This window comes from Ochlerotatus camptorhynchus, unplaced genomic scaffold (genome assembly GCF_037179485.1).
Source record: "Ochlerotatus camptorhynchus isolate MF236.1 unplaced genomic scaffold, CSIRO-AGI_Acam_v1.1 ptg000494l, whole genome shotgun sequence".
Classification (NCBI taxonomy): domain Eukaryota; kingdom Metazoa; phylum Arthropoda; class Insecta; order Diptera; family Culicidae; genus Ochlerotatus; species Ochlerotatus camptorhynchus.
The window spans coordinates 398018-420410 of record NW_027040979.1 but is presented as its reverse complement, the minus strand read 5'-3'; the positions used below and the strand labels follow the sequence as shown (position 1 = coordinate 420410).

The window sequence follows — 22393 nt, the reverse complement described above, 5'->3', positions numbered from 1 at the left end:
CAAAATCCTGTTCGTCAAATTAGTCCCATTCGCGAATGAATGATTGAACCCTGTGGCGAGTTGTCCACGGCAGCAACTTTTTCCCACATAGCAGTAGCGGTAGCAACAGTGGCAGCAGCAGTTCCGTGTCGTTGGAACTTTTTTGTTTTATTCAAATTTACATACGACTCATTTGGAGCTGGGAAAAAGTGCCTAATCTAAATTGGAAATATGAACGCGTCGGCATGTGATAGAAATCTAGCTATACACACTGATTGATCTTCTCTCTTTCTCGATGAAACAGATATTGACGAGTGCGTAGAGCTGGAGCACGGTTGCGACCACTGTCGGAATGCCTACGGTGGGTACGAGTGCACCTGTCCGGCAGGTTACGAGCTGGCTGACGATGACAGGACCTGTCAAGATATAAACGAGTGCGAGGCCTACAGCCACGCAGAAGATGACTACGACGATGAGGAACAGGAAGATGGGCGCCGCAACTCGCTGGATATTTGTTCACACGAATGTGTTAACACAGTCGGATCGTTTGAGTGTAGATGCCCGGATAACTTTCATCTGAATCATGACCGAAGGACGTGCGTGAGAGATTTCTGTGCAGACTTGTACGAGAATCCAAACAAGACCCGGTGCTCTCATGAGTGTAAAGATGGAACGGAAGGTTTTGTGTGCAGCTGTCCGGAGTTCTACATTTTGGATGAGTACGATCGGAAGGCTTGCAAGAATGTATACAGCTGTGGTGAGGAACACAAGAAGCGCTGCAATCCAGGGGTGTGTAGAATGATTGAGGGTGGTGACTACAGATGTGAATGCCCTTCGGGGTATCAACAGCATGATCATAGTTGTCATGATACCGATGAGTGTGAACAGGGTAGACATCTTTGCTCCCACAACTGCCATAATATAGCGGGAGGGTACGAGTGTAGTTGTCCAAAGGGGCTACAGTTATCCACGGACAGCAAAACCTGCGATGACATTGATGAATGCGAAGAACAAGATGATGAAGACCTTTGTGGTGATCTTAATTGCTTGAATACGTACGGAAGTTACAGATGTGTATGTCCGGAGGGAAAAGAGCTGGATGAATACGGCATCTGTAGACAGATGGACTTGTGTACCACGGATAATGGAGGTTGCTCGCATATCTGTACATTTTTCAATAGAGAAACGTTCTGCGACTGTCCAGACAATATGGAGCTCGCAGAAGATGGGAAGACTTGCGAGGCGATCAACGACTGCAACCTTAACAATGGAGGCTGTTCGCACATCTGTGATCCTAGTGCAGAATCCCTCTGTGGATGTCTGCAAGGATATGCACTAGGTCATGATGGTCGTACATGTCAAGATATCAATGAATGTCGTGAAAACAACGGAGGCTGCCACCAGAATTGTGTGAACTTTGAAGGTGGATACAAGTGCAGCTGCTTTGAAGGGTTTGAACCTACGTTGGATGATGATAGCTTATGCCAGGACATCGATGAATGCTTTACGAACCAAGATGGTTGTGATCACTCTTGTCACAATACGGAAGGCTCCTACCGTTGTTCCTGTCACAATGGGTATCGCTTGGCCGATAACGGCCACTCATGTCACGATATTAACGAGTGCGAAGAACATAACGGAAAATGTTCGCACATCTGTATTAACCTACTGGGAGGTCATCAATGCTCGTGTCCTAAAGGACTTTACCTCATGGAAGACGAACACACGTGTGACTTTGTGGATGAGTGCGAGTTGAACAATGGTGGATGCTCTCACGGTTGTCACTACGAGCATGGTGTCGTTAGCTGTACGTGTCCGAAAGGGTTCGAATTGGAGCGTAGTAGCTTTAAGACTTGCGTCGACGTTAATGAGTGCGATCATAGGAATGGTGGATGCTCGGACACCTGTACTAATCTGCCGGGAAGCTACTACTGTTCGTGTCCGGAAGGATTGGAGCTGGGTCGCAATCGCCACACATGCGAGGACATAGACGAATGCATCGAAAACAACGGAAACTGTACGAACATTTGTATCAACCTACTTGGAGACTATCGATGTGCATGCGAAGCAGGGTTCGAACTGGAAGAGGATGAGCAGACTTGCCGTGATGTGGACGAGTGCGCAACGAAGATCCATGACTGTTCGCACTTTTGCGTGAACGTTCCGGGGACGTTCGAATGTGAATGTCCCTCTGGTTTCATTCTGGGACGGGACAAGTTTACCTGCGAGGACATCAACGAATGCGAGACTTTTTCGAATAAGGGAGGTTGCGAACATCACTGCATAAACATACCGGGGTCGTACCGATGCGGCTGTGAAGATGGCCATCGTTTGGAGTTGGACAACCGGACATGTTCGGATATTGACGAATGCTCGGATGAGTTTAGAAAGTGTTCCCATGATTGCGTCAATACCAAGGGTGGTTTTGAATGCTCTTGTCCGTCGGGGTTGAGGTTGCACGTTGATAAGGCAACTTGTCTGGATATCGACGAGTGTAAGATAAACAACTTCAACGGAGGATGCTCGCACATATGTGAAAACCAACATGGAAGCTTCACGTGCAGATGCCCAGATGGGATGATCTTGGGAGACGATCTGGCAACTTGCGAAGATGTTGACGAGTGTTCAACCTTGAATGGAGGCTGCAGTCAGCGATGCGTCAATCAACGTGGAGGTTTCAGATGTGAGTGTGAATCAGGATTTGCGTTGATGAGTGACAACAAGACCTGTGAAGTCAGTAATCCATGTGCTCTACGGAACGGAGGTTGTCTACACTTTTGTAATTTACGGGAAGGACTTCCCGTGTGCTCCTGTCGGGAAGGGTTTGTTCTGAACAAAACGAACAAGGTAAGCTGCATGGATTTCGACGAATGCCGATCGCCAGCCGATAACAATTGTCAGCAAAAATGCGTCAATATGGAGGGTTCGTATGCTTGTGATTGTTATGCCGGGTACGAGAAGAATGCTCTGGGACAATGCATAGATATCAACGAATGTCTCGAGGAGAATGGAGGCTGTGGAGGCAAGGCAAAGTGTATTAACCTAGCTGGCAGTTTTCGTTGCGTGTGTCCTCCGGGTTCCAAAATGGGTAAGGACCGTAGGACATGCTTCGAAATCAAGGATCGTTGTAAGCCCCTGACAGCTCCAAAGAATGGTGAAGTACGGTGTTCTAGGTCTCGGCATAAGACACAGCTATTCTACCGAACAAAGTGTTCGATTTCGTGCAACAAAGGATACAAATTGCTGGGACCGGGTACGAAGCACTGCAACGGGACGGGACAGTGGGACGAAGGTGAATCGCTGTGTGTTCGTAAGTACTCAGGTTTTGTAAGTGCTTGTCGTTTATTTGAATCAATCTCAATTGTACTTCCCAGCTCAATCCTGTCCACGGCTTCAGCGTCCAGAGCATGGAACTATCCTACCGGTAGCATGCATGACAGGTAAGACCTTTGCCGGTGAACGTTGCGTGCTGCACTGCAAGTCCGGTTTCAAACCGGTCGGTAAACGAACGGCAGTTTGTGATACTGAACAGAAGTGGAGTCCCACTCCGAATCTACGTTGTGCTCCTATGGCAACGGCAGCCCCAGCCCCAATCAAACCGCAGATTCAGTGTCCTCCTGACGTTCATGAGGTTCTCCCCGTTGGACATTATACCATGAAGATTCAATTGGAACAGCCGAAAACTAACGTAGAGTGGTACCAGTTTGTGGATGCTCATCCGGCTTGGGGTAAGCAGCTGGAGGCAGAGCTTCCAGCAGGGGAGACTTCGATGACGTTCCGTGCGAGGAGTCCAAACTCACCGATGAGTGATGTCTGTCAGGTTTTAATTAAGATACGAGGTACGTCGTAGCTGTTAAAATTTAATAGATTCTAGTACATAACGAGATACGTTTTCAGAACGGAGACCACCGCAGGTCGTTAACTGTCCAGACTCCTTCAACGTTCAACTGGAGAATCACGAGACATCCCGGTCCGTGTACTGGGTGGAGCCCAACTTTGACACTGAATCCGAAATCAAACAGCTGTATAAATCCCACTCTCCAGGTCAGATGTTGATAGCTGGCGTACACTACGTCAATTACGTTGCGACGGATGCTGATGGACTGAGTGCGAAGTGCAGCTTTGGAATTACCGTTAAAGGTAGGGTTTTTTTTTTGCGTTATTCAAATTGATCTTCGTTGACTAATTATTCTCGTCTCTAGCTCCACCTGAACCATACGAGCCACGACGACCTGTCCATCATCGACCGCTGGAGACGAACCGCCTCGAGAACCACGAATCGTACCTGATCTGTCCGGGCAAGTCCCCCATTCTGGTAGACTTGAACAGCCCCGTAAGTAGACTGCACATAATTTTACACACCATTTGGCATCCCCATCACTACCACCACCACCGCTGGCCTGTGCACGATCATAACCAAAGCCGAAAAACTACCAGCCAAAGTCACGTACCATTGCATAGATCTAATAATGTACCTAGTACTGTTCCAACGAGTGCAGCAACTACCACCACCTCCGCAAAACCATCGAAAAGCTCAAACAACAGCTTAAACTCATCGTCCGAGGCGAACAAACTACCCGTCCGTCACTATCAGCCATCAGCAGGCTATAATGATCATCGCAATAATCATAATCATAATAATCACCGAAAACAAATCGTCCCAATGCGACCTCCTGTCCCGCGCTATCCACACGGGTCTAGTCGTAGTCGTCATTCCACCACTTCAACTATGGTCCATATTTGGGACTGTTCCGAAGAAGCGGAGGATGAATATGATGGCGAGAATGGCGACGATGATAGGATGAATGAAGTGGATGGCAAAGGAGATGAGGAAGGGCAGGAGAAGTACGACGACAACGACGACGACGACGACGACGAAGAGAGTAATCATATCGCAAATCAATCTAACCATATAGAGTACTTTATCGACATCGTCCATTGGCTTGTGCATCGTCGGCGCTATCATCGGCCACGGTCGAATCATTGATCCATGAGGCTTTGCATTTAGCATCAGTTAGTATAGTAGATAATTGTTACATTTTCGAGATGCAGATTGTTGGACTGTAAATTTTATGTGAATTTTACTATGTGGGAAATCGTCGAGGCTCTCATATAGGCAGGGAACCACGATCCACCAGTGCCCACCAAGAAAAACATAAGTTTAATCGGTAGACCGATAAGCAGTATTAAAAGTTATGTAAAATGTATTTATGCACGACCGACAGACACCTATTGGCATCCGCTCGCCAGTATGAATAGCTACACTATGGACTAGGCAAAATACAGTTTGTAGAGTCGTCGAGAGAGTGAAGGGGTTGACTTTTTGATCTGATCGATGGTGGTGCCACACCTCCACGACGGATCGGATGATTGGGTGTTGTTTACTTTCCCCTATTTTTGGGCAGTCTGGTTTAAATTAGTTTAAGGAAGCGTGGGAACCAATTTCTCGTCAGTAAGCACTTTCACGGGTATAACGGAAATAGGACCGACAATTGATTTTACATGCCCTGTACTCACAGAGCAGATTGTTTACATTTCTTTTTTAAATTCGGAACATGGCTTGTTGATGGTCGGGTTTGACATTGTGGTTGAATTGCACTGAATACAATTTGATGTGTATGATTAAAACATTTGTAGCAGTATTTGATTCTAAGGCTCACTAGGTATGTATGTTGAGGCATTTTGAACTTTGAATAGCATTAGGATGGTTGACTTTTAAAGAGTTTTACATCATCTGTATATGTATCCAACAAGAAAAATATGTATTAATATTTTCGTACAAAACTCTCACCAAATTATTTCCCTGGTATGTATTGGTGGAAAAGAAATTGATTCGCAATACATACTAACAAACTTTTTTTTTCGAATAATTTAAAAAATCTTCCCACGACTGCATTACAAAATATTACAGATTCAGTATTTAGCAGCAGCTAGTAGAGAAAGTTTACTCCATGAGACGCCGTTGCCAGTTTGTGTATTAATGTACATTAATAATATTTAAATTCTTCTTCTTCTTCTTCTTCTTCTTCTTCTTCTTCTTCTTCTTCGCATATCAAGTTTAATGCTTATCGCATTTTAGCTTATTGCGTGCTCTCAACTTATGCACTTCCACAGTTATTAATTGAGAGCTTTCGATGCCTGTAACATTTTTGCATTTTTGCAAAGGTCGAAAGGGACAAAAGGTCGAAAAGAAAAAAGAGAGTCAAAAGTCCAAAACCTAATGAACCAGAAGAGATATGATTTTATGTTATTTTCCCTTATAAAAGCACTGCTCGTTTTAGTTTGGTTGGTTTTAGTTAAAAAAAATGTTTAATGATTTGAAACATTTGTTCTTTTGACCTTTTGCCCTTAAAAAAAAAATTCTTTCGAACTTTTGTCGTAGATTCTATGGATTTTCTAAATTTTGTTTCACTCCCTGCTCATCACTTGCAGAAGTCTTAACTTTTTCAATGACGATTAAAAAAAATGGCTATAAGATTTAGCACACATTAAGGTAGTAGAAACACATTTGCCTTTCTATGAATCATACTTCATGGAAAGTTAACAATACTGCCAACAATACCAACAATACAAGCTAGAAAAATTGTTTAAAAAAAAAATGCTTTAAATATTTTTTCTTTAACTTTGCTGAAAAATGAAATCAGCTATAACTTCAAACACCAACAGCTTCTGATTTAAGAAAAATGAGGATCACCTTAACCTTAAGGTTCATTTAAATATAAACAACTTCTCGGAAGACAGTATCCCTCCAAAATGAATAGCAACATAGTAAATAGAAATGTCTGCTATATTGGCGTTTTGGTATACAATGCAGTTTTTATAATCAAAATTCTGAAACTATATTTGGACTGTTTCATTATAGTCACCTTGATAGTTTTCAGTTAACTCTAAAAGAAGTCAGATGAAAAATTGAGTGAGCAAAAAAGCTTTAGTTAATTATTTTTCCTGTTCAGTAAAATGGATTAAAATAACCCAAAATCGGAATCTCAAGCCCTAAAAATTGCACCGAATGAACAAGAAAACAAATTTTGTTTCATCCCTCCACTATATCAGTCGTTGAAGATTTATTGGCTATAAAATATGTGCCACACTTATAGCGCGTGACAAGAGACGCAAGACAAAGTGATGAAAGTATAAACATCGAACAAAAATCGATCTTAGCTCACATTTTTTCATCATACGCATGATATCCTTATCAGAATCGCTATCCAGCATCGTACCAACATCATCTATCGCTTTTCGCCTTCAGCCTTCGAGACAGAGAGGAAGATCCAGCCTACAAACGTATCAATCCGCAGTAGGTTCGATGCGTCTCATTAATGGGATGCTACACATAATTTATGCCTCAATTTGATTGTGTTTGCTACACACATCACACGCTCACTCAATCACACATTCGCTTTTCCTTCATCACTGTACTTGCTTCTTCCTTTTTAGTCTAGCTCTGGTATCATCATCTCATCATGACACAGCCAGACTAACATATTTCTTATTTATTCTGCTTTTATATTCGCCTCTTCGAATCGATCGTTCGAAGGGAAATCAATACGGACGACTCAATTCCCATCTCCGTTGTTCCATTGGCTGTTGTTGTTAAATTTGTTATTTGTTACGCATAGAAGATGTTTTCGCTTCGTCTCACAGTGGAACTTATCTCGTGAAAGGTGGTAAAATGCACTTGGAGAAATTTGTAGATGGGTCAAAAGTACTTAGAATCTTAGCATTAACAGTAGTATGTGAGTTTGATTGTTTTTGTTCTTCTCTCTCACTGTATAAGTACTCAACAGTTATTAATTAAGGGTTAGTCGAGACATTTTCCAGTTAAAAAAAAATCCTCAACGCGGACGGGAAATTGACCACACCATCAAGTATTACGATTGGTCACTTAAGGTTTGCTCAACGTGAATCGGGTAGCACCAGTTTCGTGGTCATTAATGTCATTAATTCATTCATTTTCATCAACCTAATGATTCATACACTCATGCAACGGTTTGGATTGAAAAAGCACTCACTTCAACTGCAAAATATAAAAAAAAAACAACAACAAAATCCCTCTGTGCGTCACTGTGTATGGATTTTAGGGTAGTTCAAAAAATAAATTTCGCTCCACCCCACTCAATCGATTCTAAATCAGGTCCAGATCATTACTTGTTCAATCAAAAATGTACTTCAGCAAAGTTGTCGCAGGGAAAATTTTATTTACGAACAGATATCAAACTATTCTGTATTGAACGATGAGTTTAAAAAGTTAGCTTTTCGCATAATAATTCCCATATAAACTTAAAAGGCCAGTATGATCACAACCAAATGAGCTCAAATTATGGGAGGATATTTAGGACCTGTTTGGGAATCGATTGATCACCCAGGAGGAAATCGAAATTTTGTATCACCCTAATGGATATATGTTCGATTGTATAGAAAAAAAAGAATAGACCTCATCAGCAGACACCAACATGCGAAAAGGCCCTTATCAATTCGGATATAGAATGCCTGTAGACCTGGTATTACTTTTAGAGTGTTGAAATTGCTTCCACGGTGGCGGATGGATGATAAAAGTGGATTGTCACATGTGACATGGATGATGATGACACATGGATTGTCACTGAATTGGGTTCCCAAATAAATGCGCTTGTTATAGTCAGTAGTTAGGTAGGGTTAAGATCAAATTTCTATCGAACTAACATCAACCCGAACTTTACCTGTACGTATCTATCAAACGTGACTTCTAAATTTATGTATCGTTAGATTTGATGAAAAGTCACAAATTGTTGAGATATTGTTAAAAATCTACAACTGCTTACTGATTCCAATTCCGTCACACAAGTTTCAATTCCATCCAAACACATTTAAGCGTAATTGAATTCACTTCGGCATGAAGGCAGACACAATGGATTTGCTAGGAGCACTTCTTTTGTTTTTGAGAAGAATCGATGCAAATATTCATATTTATGTGGTATAACAGACTTTGATTTGTGGCAAACTATCGTACCAAACCTATGATTGATTCGTTCACGTCAACATTATTGATACATTTGATGTTTATGCTCGATACGACGGAAATTAGACAAGTCAGTCAATCACACCCATTAGGATCCGAATATTCTGTATTATTTGGAGTATTCACAGCAAAAAAATAATTTTGATATCACATCAAAGTGGATGCACTACAATCATGTCGAAAATTTTATGTAATTTTTATGACCACATAAATAAACAAATGCAGTAAAAGCAGCGTAATGTCAGTTCATGCATTGTATTAATGATAATTTTGTCCTTTTTAGCCAGTAATATTACACCATATTTTCGACATGATTGTAGTGCATCCACTTTGACGTGATATCAAAATTATTTTTTTGCTGTGTTGAAAAGGTTACGCTATTGCAGTATCTTTGCAAACATCAGATCAATACCCTCGCTCGTTGTGACATGAAATGAACTGAATCGAGCGATAGCGTTAGCGTTGTTATGATATACTTCGTAGATTGGATACTAGCGACACTCACGTCTCTTCTAAAATTCTCAGTTGGACTACTTTCAGGAATAATGCTGAGGAGTAAACATTGGTTCCAATCTAAACAAGAGTAACAGAAGTATGACTGTCGCTATTCCCGGCCACGCCCATCTTTACCATAACTAGGGATTGGGAAGGAAATGTTGATGTAGTACTTACTTAACGAGAGGCAACCGACTTACCAACACCCTCATAAGTGCTCTGTTAGGATTCACCTCGAGTTGGCGATGCAACCAAAAGTATGTACCGTAAAACGGGGTAACATTGATAGTTTTTTAAAGTATATTTATTCTAAATAATTTATACAGCAATGAATGTTTTTCAAATTTTATATTTTTAAAACAAGTACTGAGGATCCAACAGTCAATTCGTTAGTAACAAAACATTAAAGCCTTTGCACTATTTTTTTTAGTTTTGTGACCGAACTTCAGTTTTTTGATTTAGAGTTACTTTGATAATGCTCGATGAATGTGAAAAAAAATGTGTGAAACTAAATCAATTTAGTTCTTTAAATATGAAACTTTGAATGAGTATATAATCAGAAAACATCACAAGCAATAAGAAAACAACATTGAATTTGTGATGGCTATATCAAAGATACATTTCATAAGTGATGGTTTGAGTGCTTTTTCAAACAGGCGAAAAACATGAAAATTGTGTTTTAATATGTTTGTAAAATATGTAACACATACTATATGAAAACTATATACGATATCAGCGGAAATACCCTAAGCTACAATATGGAACCAATGTTTCTAATTTGGAAAAAGGGCAGCGAGTAAATTTAATCTTTACATTATACTATCAAAGTTACCCGCATTATCAAAGATACCCCGTTTTACGGTATTGTTTATTTGTTGTTCATTTAATCTCTCGATAGCCGACTATCGAAAGAACATATTCATTTTGTTTAGTGATCATGAATTTTAAGAGTCATGACGGAGAGCTTGGGATTAAGCCCATGATTTTCCGCTCAGTAAGCAGAAACGATCCCTCCATGGTCATCGAGCATCTCAGAACCATAACGCTTCGCGACAATACAGGAATACGTTTTCGCTTGTTATGCAAATAGTTTCCGAGGTTAATGTTCAATATCAAATATACAAATGATGGTGGCGATTTATTGTGCTGTGGAAGAGCTTGGGGTTAAATCCAGTAAGCAAAATCGATCCCTCCAGGGTCATCCAGCATCTCATAATCCACAGCGCTTCGCGTCAAAGTACGATTAAGTTCTCTTTAGGTATGTAGTGAACGATTAAGATATGCAGAATTCATATGCCTTTTTCGACCGGTAATCAATTTAAAATATACAAATAGTACTGCCAACGACGACGATGATTATAGCGCATTAAAGAGATGTTCTCGAAGAAGAATTTCCAGTTAATGTGCCGTCGGATCGGCGAGTTTGAAGTCTGGTTACAACGCATCCCAGGTGATGGAAATTGTCTATTTGGTAGCCTCGTTCACCAAATACCTGGGGGTTCATCCTGCCGATTCGGTTTTCCCAAATAAGGTGTCGCAGATGCGAGCATCAATCGTTGAACATCTTCAGCGAAATTTTGCCAGATACTGGGTCTATCTAGTCCCGTTTGCCGAAGATGTAATAAAACACGGATTCATTGACCGTGTTTGGAAATATTTAGAGTTGCTTTTTCACGACGGCACTTGGGGGGGGGGGGGGGGGTGAGGAATGTTTATCCATTGCGTGTGAACTCTACAACGTCAGTATCACCATCTGGGAAGAACGCACCGGTTGGCTTAGAGAGTACTCCGTAGGGACCGCTACCTCTCATTTATTATACTGGCTCTCACTACGACAGCGTTGTGTTTTGTGCTCATATTGACATCCAAGATTCTACCGGGTCAGTTGATATTCCAACAGCTTGTGCTTAATGTCCTGCCTGTTTTGTGGTCACCTGGTCGTTTGTGATGGATTCATAAGTTGGCAATAACCCCGGGTGAAAAAGAAGTGTCTGCGCTAAACTCGATGATCCTTAAATACGCCCACTTTAAATCAAATTCAGATTCAGGTAATCATATCATCTGTAGATTTTGCAACATTGCTAATAACTTCTGCCTTATTTATTCTAGGCCAAAGTGTAATTAATCGATCCAATTTTGAAGACACGGTGCACAAGATTCTGTCTGCTCTCTCTGAATTATTTGACACTAATATAACTGTTTATAGCGAAGATACAGATGAGCGGCACCTATTTACCGTCAACTCAGACACTTTATCACGTGTAAGGATTTATCTGGGAACAAGAGACTGCATTTGCATCAGCGGCAGCGTACTGCAAATCACTGACTTGTCACCTCCAGCAAAGAAGATTAGAACTGGATCAACGAAGGATGGTAGTCTGACGAAACTGCTTCTGTCAACACCAGCTACTGACCTCCCTCTCATTCCTACTCATGGCGTCAATGCATCTGATAATTCCTTATTTATTCAGCCTACATTACCTACTATTGTTTCGGTAACCCAACCTTTGCCCGTTCAATCATCGTCTGCTAATGAAGTCGTAGCCTGTTCTTCTGTGGTGCAATCAGGCTCAGACAATACTGACGATTGCCTTCCAAAAATGGTCTCCTGGAATGTGTCGGGCTGTCAAACACGCGAGAAGCGGAATGGAATTGATTATTGTCTTCATCATGACGGGGTTGGAATTGCTTTCCTTCAGGAGGCTAATATTGACGCATCAAAATCCGATACTAAGAATTATATTTGGTTAACTGGGAGCACTCGTAAAAACAAAAAACGCAATTTGGCTATTCTGGTTTCAAAGTGGCACAATGTTAATGTAAACGATATTAATTGCATTGGAATCGTTCAGACAGCATTTATTCCTAGCACAATGTAATTTTGATCCAGTAAGTATCAATTTTATACTATCCATAACTTTGTCTATTGACATCAGTGGAAGCGTCGGACAGTTACTACAACTTGTCGGTAATGAACAAGAACCCGATTGTGTGAGCCCGGTGCACATCAGACTTTTATCTTCCAATAATTTCACAATACCGTTATTCCAAATCTTTCTCATTCATCTTCAAGAAGAATGTTTAAGGTAAATATTTGGTGCGATATAACCACTGATAAAGCGCATGGGTTTCGTAGAATAGTAGAAAATATTTTCAAAAAGGGGGCTGACAAATTTGGTACATTACATTTCAAAAACAGTACAGAGAACACAGTATAGTATTGTAATAATTTCGGAAAATTGGTTCACTGAACTATGGTAATGTGAATAGGAATCGATGAATATGCTTGGATGTGCATTAGACTGATACAAAATTTGAAATTTTCGCTCCACGGTGCTCAAGCGTTTCCAAATTGGGTACTGTTTAGCCTCCCAAAATGTGAATTAGTTTATTAAGAAACTGACTTGGCACAAACCTTACGAAGTTTATATGGAAATTACTATGGGAAAACCAAATGTTTTTGTGGAGCGAAAATTTCAAATTTTGCATTAGTCTAATGTGCATTTCAAGGCGAACCAGCCAATGGCTGAAAGCCTTGTAAATAAAGGAAAAAAATCAACTATTGGTATTCGTAGAACCATCCCTTACAATCATATAATTCTATGAATGAACCTGTACACCGTTATGATTCCGTTGAACTGTGTTTGTGGTACCGTAAAAATGGGTAACATTGATAGTTTTTTTTTAAATTTATTCCAAATATTTTTTTATAGCAATTAATGTTTTTAATTTTTTTTAAACAAGTACTGAGGATCACTATCTGGAAAGATACGATTGTTGCTGTTTTTTTGATCTTAAACGCGCTTTTGAAACAATTTCTAGGCCCTTATTGTTAAGATCAATCAAGCGCTTTGGAATTACGAGTACTGCATATAAATGGTTTGAAAGCCATTGTCTGACAGAACTCAACGGACTGTTTTGAATGATTCTGTTTCCAGTCCCGTGGGAAATAATTTTGGGGTGCCCAGGGGATTGTATTAGGGCCCTTGCTATTTATTGTGTATATTAATGATTTGCGACGTGTTTTACGATTTTGCGATATTAATCTTTTTGCAAATGGTACTGTGTTATTCATTGCAGCTAAGGATTTAGATGATGCGGTTTTACACTTGAATGAAGATTTCGAAGCGTTCTCTAAGTAGATGGTTGAAGTATAAGCAGTTAAAATTGAATACAAGTAAAACTAAATTTATGGTAATTTCGCGGAATCGAGTAAATGAGAACGTCTCTGTTGTAATTGATGATGAGACTATTGATCGCGTTAGGGACATTAAATATCTTGGCGTGATTATTGATGACAACCTTAAGTGCAACTCTCACATTGACAATGTCATCAAGAAAATTGCCAAGAAGTATGGAATTCTATGTGTGTGTGTGTGTGTGTGTGTGTGTGTGTGTGTGTGTGTGTGTGTGTGTGTGTGTGTGTGTGTGTGTGTGTGTGTGTGTGTGTGTGTGTGTGTGTGTGTGTGTGTGTGTGTGTGTGTGTGTGTGTGTGTGTGTGTGTGTGTGTGTGTGTGTGTGTGTGTGTGTGTTTGTGTGTGTGTGTGTGTGTGTGTGTGTGTGTGTGTGTGTGTGTGTGTGTGTGTGTGTGTGTGTGTGTGTGTGTGTGTGTGTGTGTGTGTGTGTGTGAGTGTGTGTGTGTGTGTGTGTGTGTGTGTGTGTGTGTTTGTGTCTGTGTGTGTGTGTGTGTGTGTGTGTGTGTGTGTGTGTGTGTGTGTCTCTGTGTGTGTGTGTGTGTGTGTGTGTGTGAGTACAATCCAACGCCCTCTGTACCGGCAGAGTTTTCATGGAAGAAACTTATCTGCATTTTCTGTATGTCGAATGTGCAAATATTTTTAGCCCTGGAGATGGAAGGTGACAGCTCTATCGTACATCATACGACCCATTTCAAGAATGCCTGTTTCTGCACGTACATTCTGAGGTCATTTTCTGATACAATAAGCCCCGCAAAAATACACAACTGTATTCTCACTTCCAGAATAAAAAAAACTTTTTATTCTGGCACGTATTTAGTTATAAAATGATTGGGATATATGTGTAGAATAAAATAAAAAGCAAGTGTACTTATCTGGTTGTTCCAATGTGATGAGTGAGTCTCCCTGGGGCAGGTTCAGTACCTTGATATTGAAATTGAAAACGACGACAGCGACGGAGCCGACACGCAGACGGATTCCGTCGTACAGCAGGGAGTTAGTTTGCCTTTTTGTCCACCAATTTGCTTGACTGCTGGATACAACTTTTCCGTCAGCTTCACGAGGAATTCAAACCGCGATAAATCGTTGATCAACTGAAAACTTTTCTCAAACCAATCCATTTCCGGTACCGCCATCGAACGGTTGGAACTTGAAAAAGACTTGCTAGTTGTTCGGTTTTCTGCCACTCTCCAGATGGCATCCATGTTTCCGTTGGACGGCTGCTTCCCGGTGTGAGAGGGTTCTTATTGCAAATTGTCCACAATGTATTATTTTCCACAGCTCAGATTGTCGGGATGGAAGAGGTCTCGTAAAAGTCCCGGCTTTATGCGGAATGTACCGTCCACTAGTAGAACGTTCCACAGAAACTAACATTTCAGGTTAAAATCGTCTTCTAGAAAACTAAACTGGAGATTGTTCTTCATTAAAAGCACTTCAAAACGGGGAAGCACGAGAAAAAATCTTAACAACTAAAATAAACACGACCGTACGCCGGCACAACCTACTTTTTTTTGACTCCTTGAGCCTTTTATTTAGCCTTATATTCTTGAAAATGTCCATCAAAATAATTTTCTGTAATCACAAAATCTTCAAAGTTTAAGTTGATGATGTGAGACCGCGGAATTTATTCACTAAGCAGATCTCAAGTTTTTCATTCCAAATTTATAAAATTTTTGAGATCAACATCTCACTTTTCAAAATTGGGCGTTATGACCGACAGAATAAAAAGTATGGAATTCTATGTCGACTGAAAAACGATTTAACTATTCCCAGTAAAATACAGCTATACAAATCAACCATCTCTCCTCATCTAGACTTTTGCCCTTCCATTTTATTTTTGGCCAATGCAACACAAATTTCGAGATTACAGCGCTTGCAGAATAAAATAATGCGTTTGGTTTTGAGATGTAATAGATTCACTTCCTCAACTTTGATGCTAGACGCCTTACAATGGTTGTCGGTGAAGCAACGAATTGTATATTTGACCATGGTGTTCATTTTTAAAGTAGTTAATGGTTTGCTACCTCGATATTTGTGTGTGTTGAATTGAAAGAGGAAGTGACTTTAGTTGATATAATACTAGAATTAATTTTTTTAATTTAATACTAGAATATTTAATAGAAATTTAAACCTTTTTTTAATTTAGTCTTGTGACCGAACATCAGTATTTTGATTTAAGTTTACGGTCGATGAATGTAGAAGAAAATGCTTAAAAGTCAAATAATTTAGTTCTTGAAATATGAAACTTTGTATAATCAGAAAACATCATAAGCAATAAGAATACAACATTGAATTTGTGATTGTTATATCAGAAATACATTTCATAAGTGATGGTTTGAGTGTTTTTTCAAACAGGCGAAAAACAATAAAATTGTTTTTTAATATTTTTGTGAAAAATGTAACACATAGGGGAATTTACGTATTCTCGTCAATCTAAGCAGCGTCCGAACTTCTATTAGCGATTTCTCAGCGTCACACACATACATGACAGGTTTGTTTGTTGACATTTATCTGCTGCTTGCTGTTCTACCAATTCCAATCGACAGAATTGATCAAAACGGGTTGAACATGTTTTTACAACGCTCCAAACTTCTCAGGTGAGTGTGACTATTGTCGGCAGTCTTAACTTTCTTCGGCACCCTTTCCATTTGAACTGTGTGTTAACCAGCTGTTCTATTATCGGCAACTCGAAATCAGCCGTATTTTGTAGGGTGTATATTTAATTTAAAGAAAAATATGGCATAACAGGATTGCACAGTCGTAAAAATGTAATCAGATTGAAGTTGAAAAGGTAAGGAATCGGCTTAATACATTCAGCGAAGAGTTTTGATGGGAAAATACAGTGAAATTAACGTTTCAATTTCGGTTGCCGAAAACAGTCAATGGGTGCCGAAGCCATAATTTACCCTACTATAAAGAACTATTTACCATATCAACGAAAATACCCTAAGCTTCAATATGGAACCAATGTTTTCAAGTCGGAAAAAGCGCAGAGAGTATGTTAAATCATATTCTACTACCAAAGGCACCATGTTTTACGGTAATTGTATTTATTTTCGCTTTTAACCTTCTTTCATTCAATATATACCAACTGAAAAAGCATGAAAAACCATTTCTATAGCATTTCACCGGAAAATGTTATCCCCCCACCCAGGCATGGAAAATCATTTGCATTCATTTCGTGCATTCATTTACATTCATTTGCCCCTAACTTTTTTAATCAACATAATTCCGCAAAATAATGTATACAGCTTTTGCAGGTTTTATTTTTTTATTAGCTACCACTTTTGTTAACAACTCAAATCCGTATCTCTTATGCATGACGAACCAGAGCGAACAGAATCTAGTACTGTTTTTCAGTGAATGTATTTTACATTCACTGAAAAACAGTAACAAGTTCTGCCAGCACTAATGCGTGATGCATAAGAGATACAGATTTGAGCTACGGGAAAAAGTTGCAGCTAATAACAAAACCTACTAAAGCTCTATACATCATTTTGCGGAATGCTGTTGATGACAAAAGTTAGAAACAAATGAATGTAAATGAATGCATAAAATGAATGTACATGATTTTCCATGCCTGCCCCCACCCCACCCTATTCTCAAGTGTGGTCTAGCTGGTTTTTATACATACCTTCCCTAATTTGGCTTCTCTGATCCACGGAGGTATCCACGTATCCAACCAGGCATTCCATAGAATTTTCAGCTGCACAATATGGGGGGAAATATTTTCAGTGAAACATTGAGAGCCACACAGCCCATGCTGAGAAGGACTTTTGCTTCAGTTGGTAGTGAAAATGGGGTTTGTTCGTTTTCATTTCATAAGGTTTACAAGAGGGGAATATTTCAGATGGTTCACCATTAAGATGGTTCGCAAAATATCAATTTTGCTCCACCAAGCTCAATCTATTTCAAATCAGGTCCAGGTACTTCTCCAAAAAATTAAGGTCATTTGGAGGCCCTTTGAAGTTTACATGGAAGTTACAATGGGAAAAGTAAACTTTTTGTTCTCATCGTTCTAGCCGTTTACAGCGAAGGGCTAGAACAATGAGAACAAAAAGATTGCTTTGTTCATAGTAATTCTCATATAAAATTCAAAGGGCCAGTGCAGTAGGAGCTCGCATCCAAATGAGCTCAAATTGTTGGCTTGAAATCGATTGAGGTTGGCGGTGTAAAATCGATATTTTGAACTACCCTACTCACCGTATTTATCGAAATATGGGCTCACACTGATAATGTTAAACTTATAATCTATTCTGAAGATTCTTTCGTAAAAACAAACGAATGAATTCCTTACGACTCGGCATTTACGTTGTATTCATTTACTTTTATTACCCACCCCCTTCTACCATCATGTGGATCAGTGCTCGAAATTGGCCATATGTGGTTTACCGATTTCTCAGCCACCCCCAATAAAAAAACCCAGCAATCAGAGAAAATCCCTCGAATTCTGACAACTGCCCAGCCATTTTCGGTCGAACCAATTAAATCTTATATTGACCGGGTCATTTTGATCGCCTCTCGTGTCTGCCACCACCCGGCCACCGAATCATAGCGCCAATAAATGTCGATTACCTACTACTGGAGGTCGACATATTTTTTTTTGCTCCACCTTCCACCCACGACTCACGTAGGTTCACTTTTGTTATTTTTTTTTATCATACTGCGAGCCTTTAACACCAATTCTGTGCTGATTATTATGATTACGATTATTGCCTGCTCATCCGAATGATATAATTGTTATTGCGATAGTTTACTGCGACATCAATAAGAAACGGAAACATGGAATCGTAGGGAATGGAAGGAAAATAAAATCAGATCATCGAACAATGTGTAACTTTTGTTTTAGCATCAGTATTTTTTGGGCTGCCTTTGAATCAAAAATGTAGTAGAGGGATGGTTGTGACTTGTTCAAACGTGGGCACGGAATGTTGATGTAATTTATGGGTTTGGTCGGCCGAAAAGGTAGATGCATCTTTTATCCGGAAATCGCTGTGTTAATTTTTTTTAGAAGCCCAATTTAGAATCTTCGCAAGGACCGAGAAGCGAGTATTGTTTTTTACAATTACCCCTCGTTCTTCAATCTAAAATAGCACGGGAAATAAACCTGAGTAGTAACGCCCCTAGATACAGGTTCAGATAATTTAATGTATATTTAAGACTGCCATTTTGGTTAAAAATTATTCGAATCGACGGTTGGTCAAACGATTTGATTTGAGTACCATAGTACTTAAAGTACTTTTAGTATTCGTTTGAACAATATTGCTATATGATCAGAGCTATTATGTTAAATACAACTATGGGTCACTAAGTAAAATGAAATTTGCAATTTCCTGGTTTTACTGAAATTTTTAAAATTTTACAGGTTCTGCTATACACATTTAAAACATTTAAATTAAGCTTGAAACCAAGTGCAATTGAGCCGAAAGGTACACACTAATCGAGTCAGTACGGTTTTACTGAGTTTTTGAATTGCGGAGCTGTTCGGTAAAAGTTTAAAAATCTATGGAAAATTTATTAATGAGAAAATTTATTCTGAACTTGTACATACTCAGTTCTGTTAACCCCATTTAATGATAGAAAATATAATTGGTCGATTTCATTGATTCCTTGCGGATAACGGTCATTTGAATTTTTACCGACTTTTTCAGCAATTCAAAAACCCAGTAAAAATACTGACTCCTGTAAAAAAATCTTAGTGTGTACACTTATAAAAATAAGCCATTACAAATACAGTAAACTTTGTCTATGTTTTAACTATCTTGAAAATTTGCATAGATCTCTTTCGAGGATTGTTATGAAATGTTCTCTCGAATTTTTTACATCATTTTCGTGCATATAGTTATATTCAGAATACCTTTAAAAAAAAGTGTAAATCTCTTTGGGATTCCTTTCATTTTTTCTTGATAATAGCTCAGATATTCTCTACAGATCATTCCTTACAAAAACCATGGAATTCATAATAAAATTTTAAACGAATTTATTAAAAATTCACTTGATTTATCCATAGAATTGTCTCGCAATTCAGAAAAGTCTTAAAAGTCTACTCTGAATTATTTATATCCTTAGTGAAATGCACCTGGAATTATAATTGGAAATTCCTTTGAAAATCGTCTCAGAATTCGCTTAACATTTTTTTAATCGCCTTGGAATTTGTCCTTGAATTATTTTGGGAATATAAAAATATTCTTGGAATTACCATCAGAACTTTTAAAATATTCCTATTAGAACTTGGAATATTCATTTGAAATGAGCCAGGAATTCATTTCATAATCTTCATGAAATTTTCCTCAGAACAACAAAGGAATTCTGTTTTGAATACTCCTTAATCCGCTCTTCTAACTACTACCATGGAACTCTTCTTACATTCTACTTGGAGATCTAGTCAAAACTCTCGTGGAACTTTTCTCTGAAATACTTTGGTGTTATTATTTCTTTAAATTGAAAAATATTGTCCTGTATAAGTGGGTGATCGCGCACGGGCGAGATCCCTACGTTGTGATTGTGATCGTTGTGATAGGTACGGAGATGGAAATAAATAAAACACACAGTTTGTTTGACCGTCCTACCATGGCGGAGGTATTCGAGATACTATATTGTTTTCTATATTTCTTTGTATAGTAGCTATAGCGGGTAGGATAGCTGTACATGTAGATGACGTTGCACAAACAGAGGGTCTTGATGTTTTTTCAAAGTCCAAAGTGTTCTTTTTTTTCGGGAAAGAGGAGGAAGATTATTTTTCTCGTATTGTCATCGAAATTCTGCTCAGATTATCCCAGTCATCACCCGATTCCTGACTTTATCCCGGGCTTCCAGATTTCCCAATTTTCCGATTTTCCTGTTCACTGGTCAGTTCGAGCATGTACATAAATACAGGTATTTTACCCACGTCGTCAATTTATTTCAAAACTTCGGGACATGTCTTCATGTTTTAAGTTTGTTCAGAACTCTGAGTCTTTTGACGCAGACTACGTCTTACGGGAAGGTACTGGGAGTAAATCGAAAATATAAAATTGCAACCGTCACGAAAAGGTGTAAGGTGTTATAATTTTATCATTTATAGATGAAATTTAAATCCAAATACACCAATCGATAGGAAATAACTCTCACAATCTGCTACAATAAATGCTTTTTCAATTTAAAAAAAAAATCATTGAATAATGCCCAAATAAAGTGATAATTTTACCATTGTTTCAATAAAATAAACGTTCTCCCTAAACCAAGTCGTCATAATCGAGTACCACTCATAAAAGCTTCGGACGGCGTGGCAAGCAGAAGCAGGAGCAAATTAGGAAAAGGTGCAATTTTTCCCTCTGCCTCTGCTGAACATTGCCGCAGTCAGGCTAGAGCACTGCTGTTGTGAATCCGCTCATTTTCGCATCGGATGGACGGTGACCACATTGATGACAACCAACGATGCGGTGGAGAGGATGTGGAATTTGTGGAGATCGAACAATTGGTACTTTTTAGGACCACACATATTTCACAGAAATAGTTATTGAGACTGTTTTCGGTCCCGTTCAAATAACGACAACCTAAACATAATGGACGTTAATTTTTTTACCCGCCAAAAGAGCCAGAAATGCAAGTTGAGATAAAATTTGCATGTCATGTATGCTGTACCTCTCACACCTACAAAATAGTGTCTGTTACCTTTTCATATGCAGTTAGATTAACATCTGAAGCCCATTCTTTTTACATATTCTGCCCAAAATATACTTTCTGTCACACCCCATTCATAAAAAAAACGGCGGGAAATCCTGTCAGGGGTGGAGCTTAGAAAGTAGATTTTGTGCAAAATATGTAAAAAAGGAGAAACTTCGCATGTAGTATACAAATTACAGATGCATTACTGTAAGAACTGTCAAAATCCTATGAATTTACACGCTAGTGGTCGTGAGATTCTGCTTGGCGAACTGAATTTTGATGATTTTGGGCTGTAACCGTTTGGTCACAAGTTCATAGGTTTTTGTCATTTATATTATATATTCAGAACCTTCACGTTTCTTGTGCAAGAACAGCAGTTTACAACAGAAGTGATAGGGTTCTGTACCGCTGTGAAAATGTTGTGCCGTTACGTTATGTCCACCATAGAGCTACAAACAACTATAAAAAACAAGTATGACGGGTGAAGGAAAATTGTGAAAAAAGAACGGCCATTACCCAAAATCGGCCTCTTTCAATATCAGACGTCCGTGTGCTAAGACGCATTTAACTAGTTAAGTGCAGTGGTTGGTGTTTTTGAACGTGAACCAGGACCCCCCCTAGCAGCAGCTAGTGTGTGCTAGGGAAATTCAACGTTCAGGACCTCTTTTTATGTTGGACCTTAAAAAGGTCATCCGTCAGCACACGGCCGACTCGAGAAATTGGAAACAGTTTCCGAGCCCAATTGTTAAGGACCGAAACAATATTATTTGGCCAAACGTAGGCCATAATCGCAAAGGAGTTTTCCCTTCTCGGCTTGACCAAGGTGGCCTTGCCACGGTCGGCCGATCGTGCCAACGAAGGACGACGCTTGCCATCCCACCGTCCAGCAACGCCCGCTGGCCTCATCCACTCACATCGCCAATCTGGCGAGAGTTCCGATCGCACAGTAGGACAGGAGTCACTGTGTCGGCCATCCCGATTCACCATCAACGGCAGCAGCGGTATGTACCGGTACAGTTAACACCGCGATTAGGCTACACGACACATATTACACGAAATTATGAACACAGAACAACACGCA

General features: G+C 39.5%; 1 protein-coding gene across 1 annotated transcript in view; it reads left to right on the top strand.

Annotated features, from left to right (window-relative positions):
- LOC135712600 (fibrillin-2-like) overlaps positions 1 to 22393 on the top strand; it is a 177997-nt gene that overhangs the window by 92670 nt on the left and 62934 nt on the right. The window contains exons 7-10 of the mRNA XM_065235551.1: positions 284 to 3289; positions 3354 to 3818; positions 3877 to 4119; positions 4182 to 4312. Of these exons, the coding sequence (XP_065091623.1) occupies positions 284 to 3289; positions 3354 to 3818; positions 3877 to 4119; positions 4182 to 4312 (3845 nt within the window). The remainder of the gene's footprint in view (positions 1 to 283; positions 3290 to 3353; positions 3819 to 3876; positions 4120 to 4181; positions 4313 to 22393) is intronic.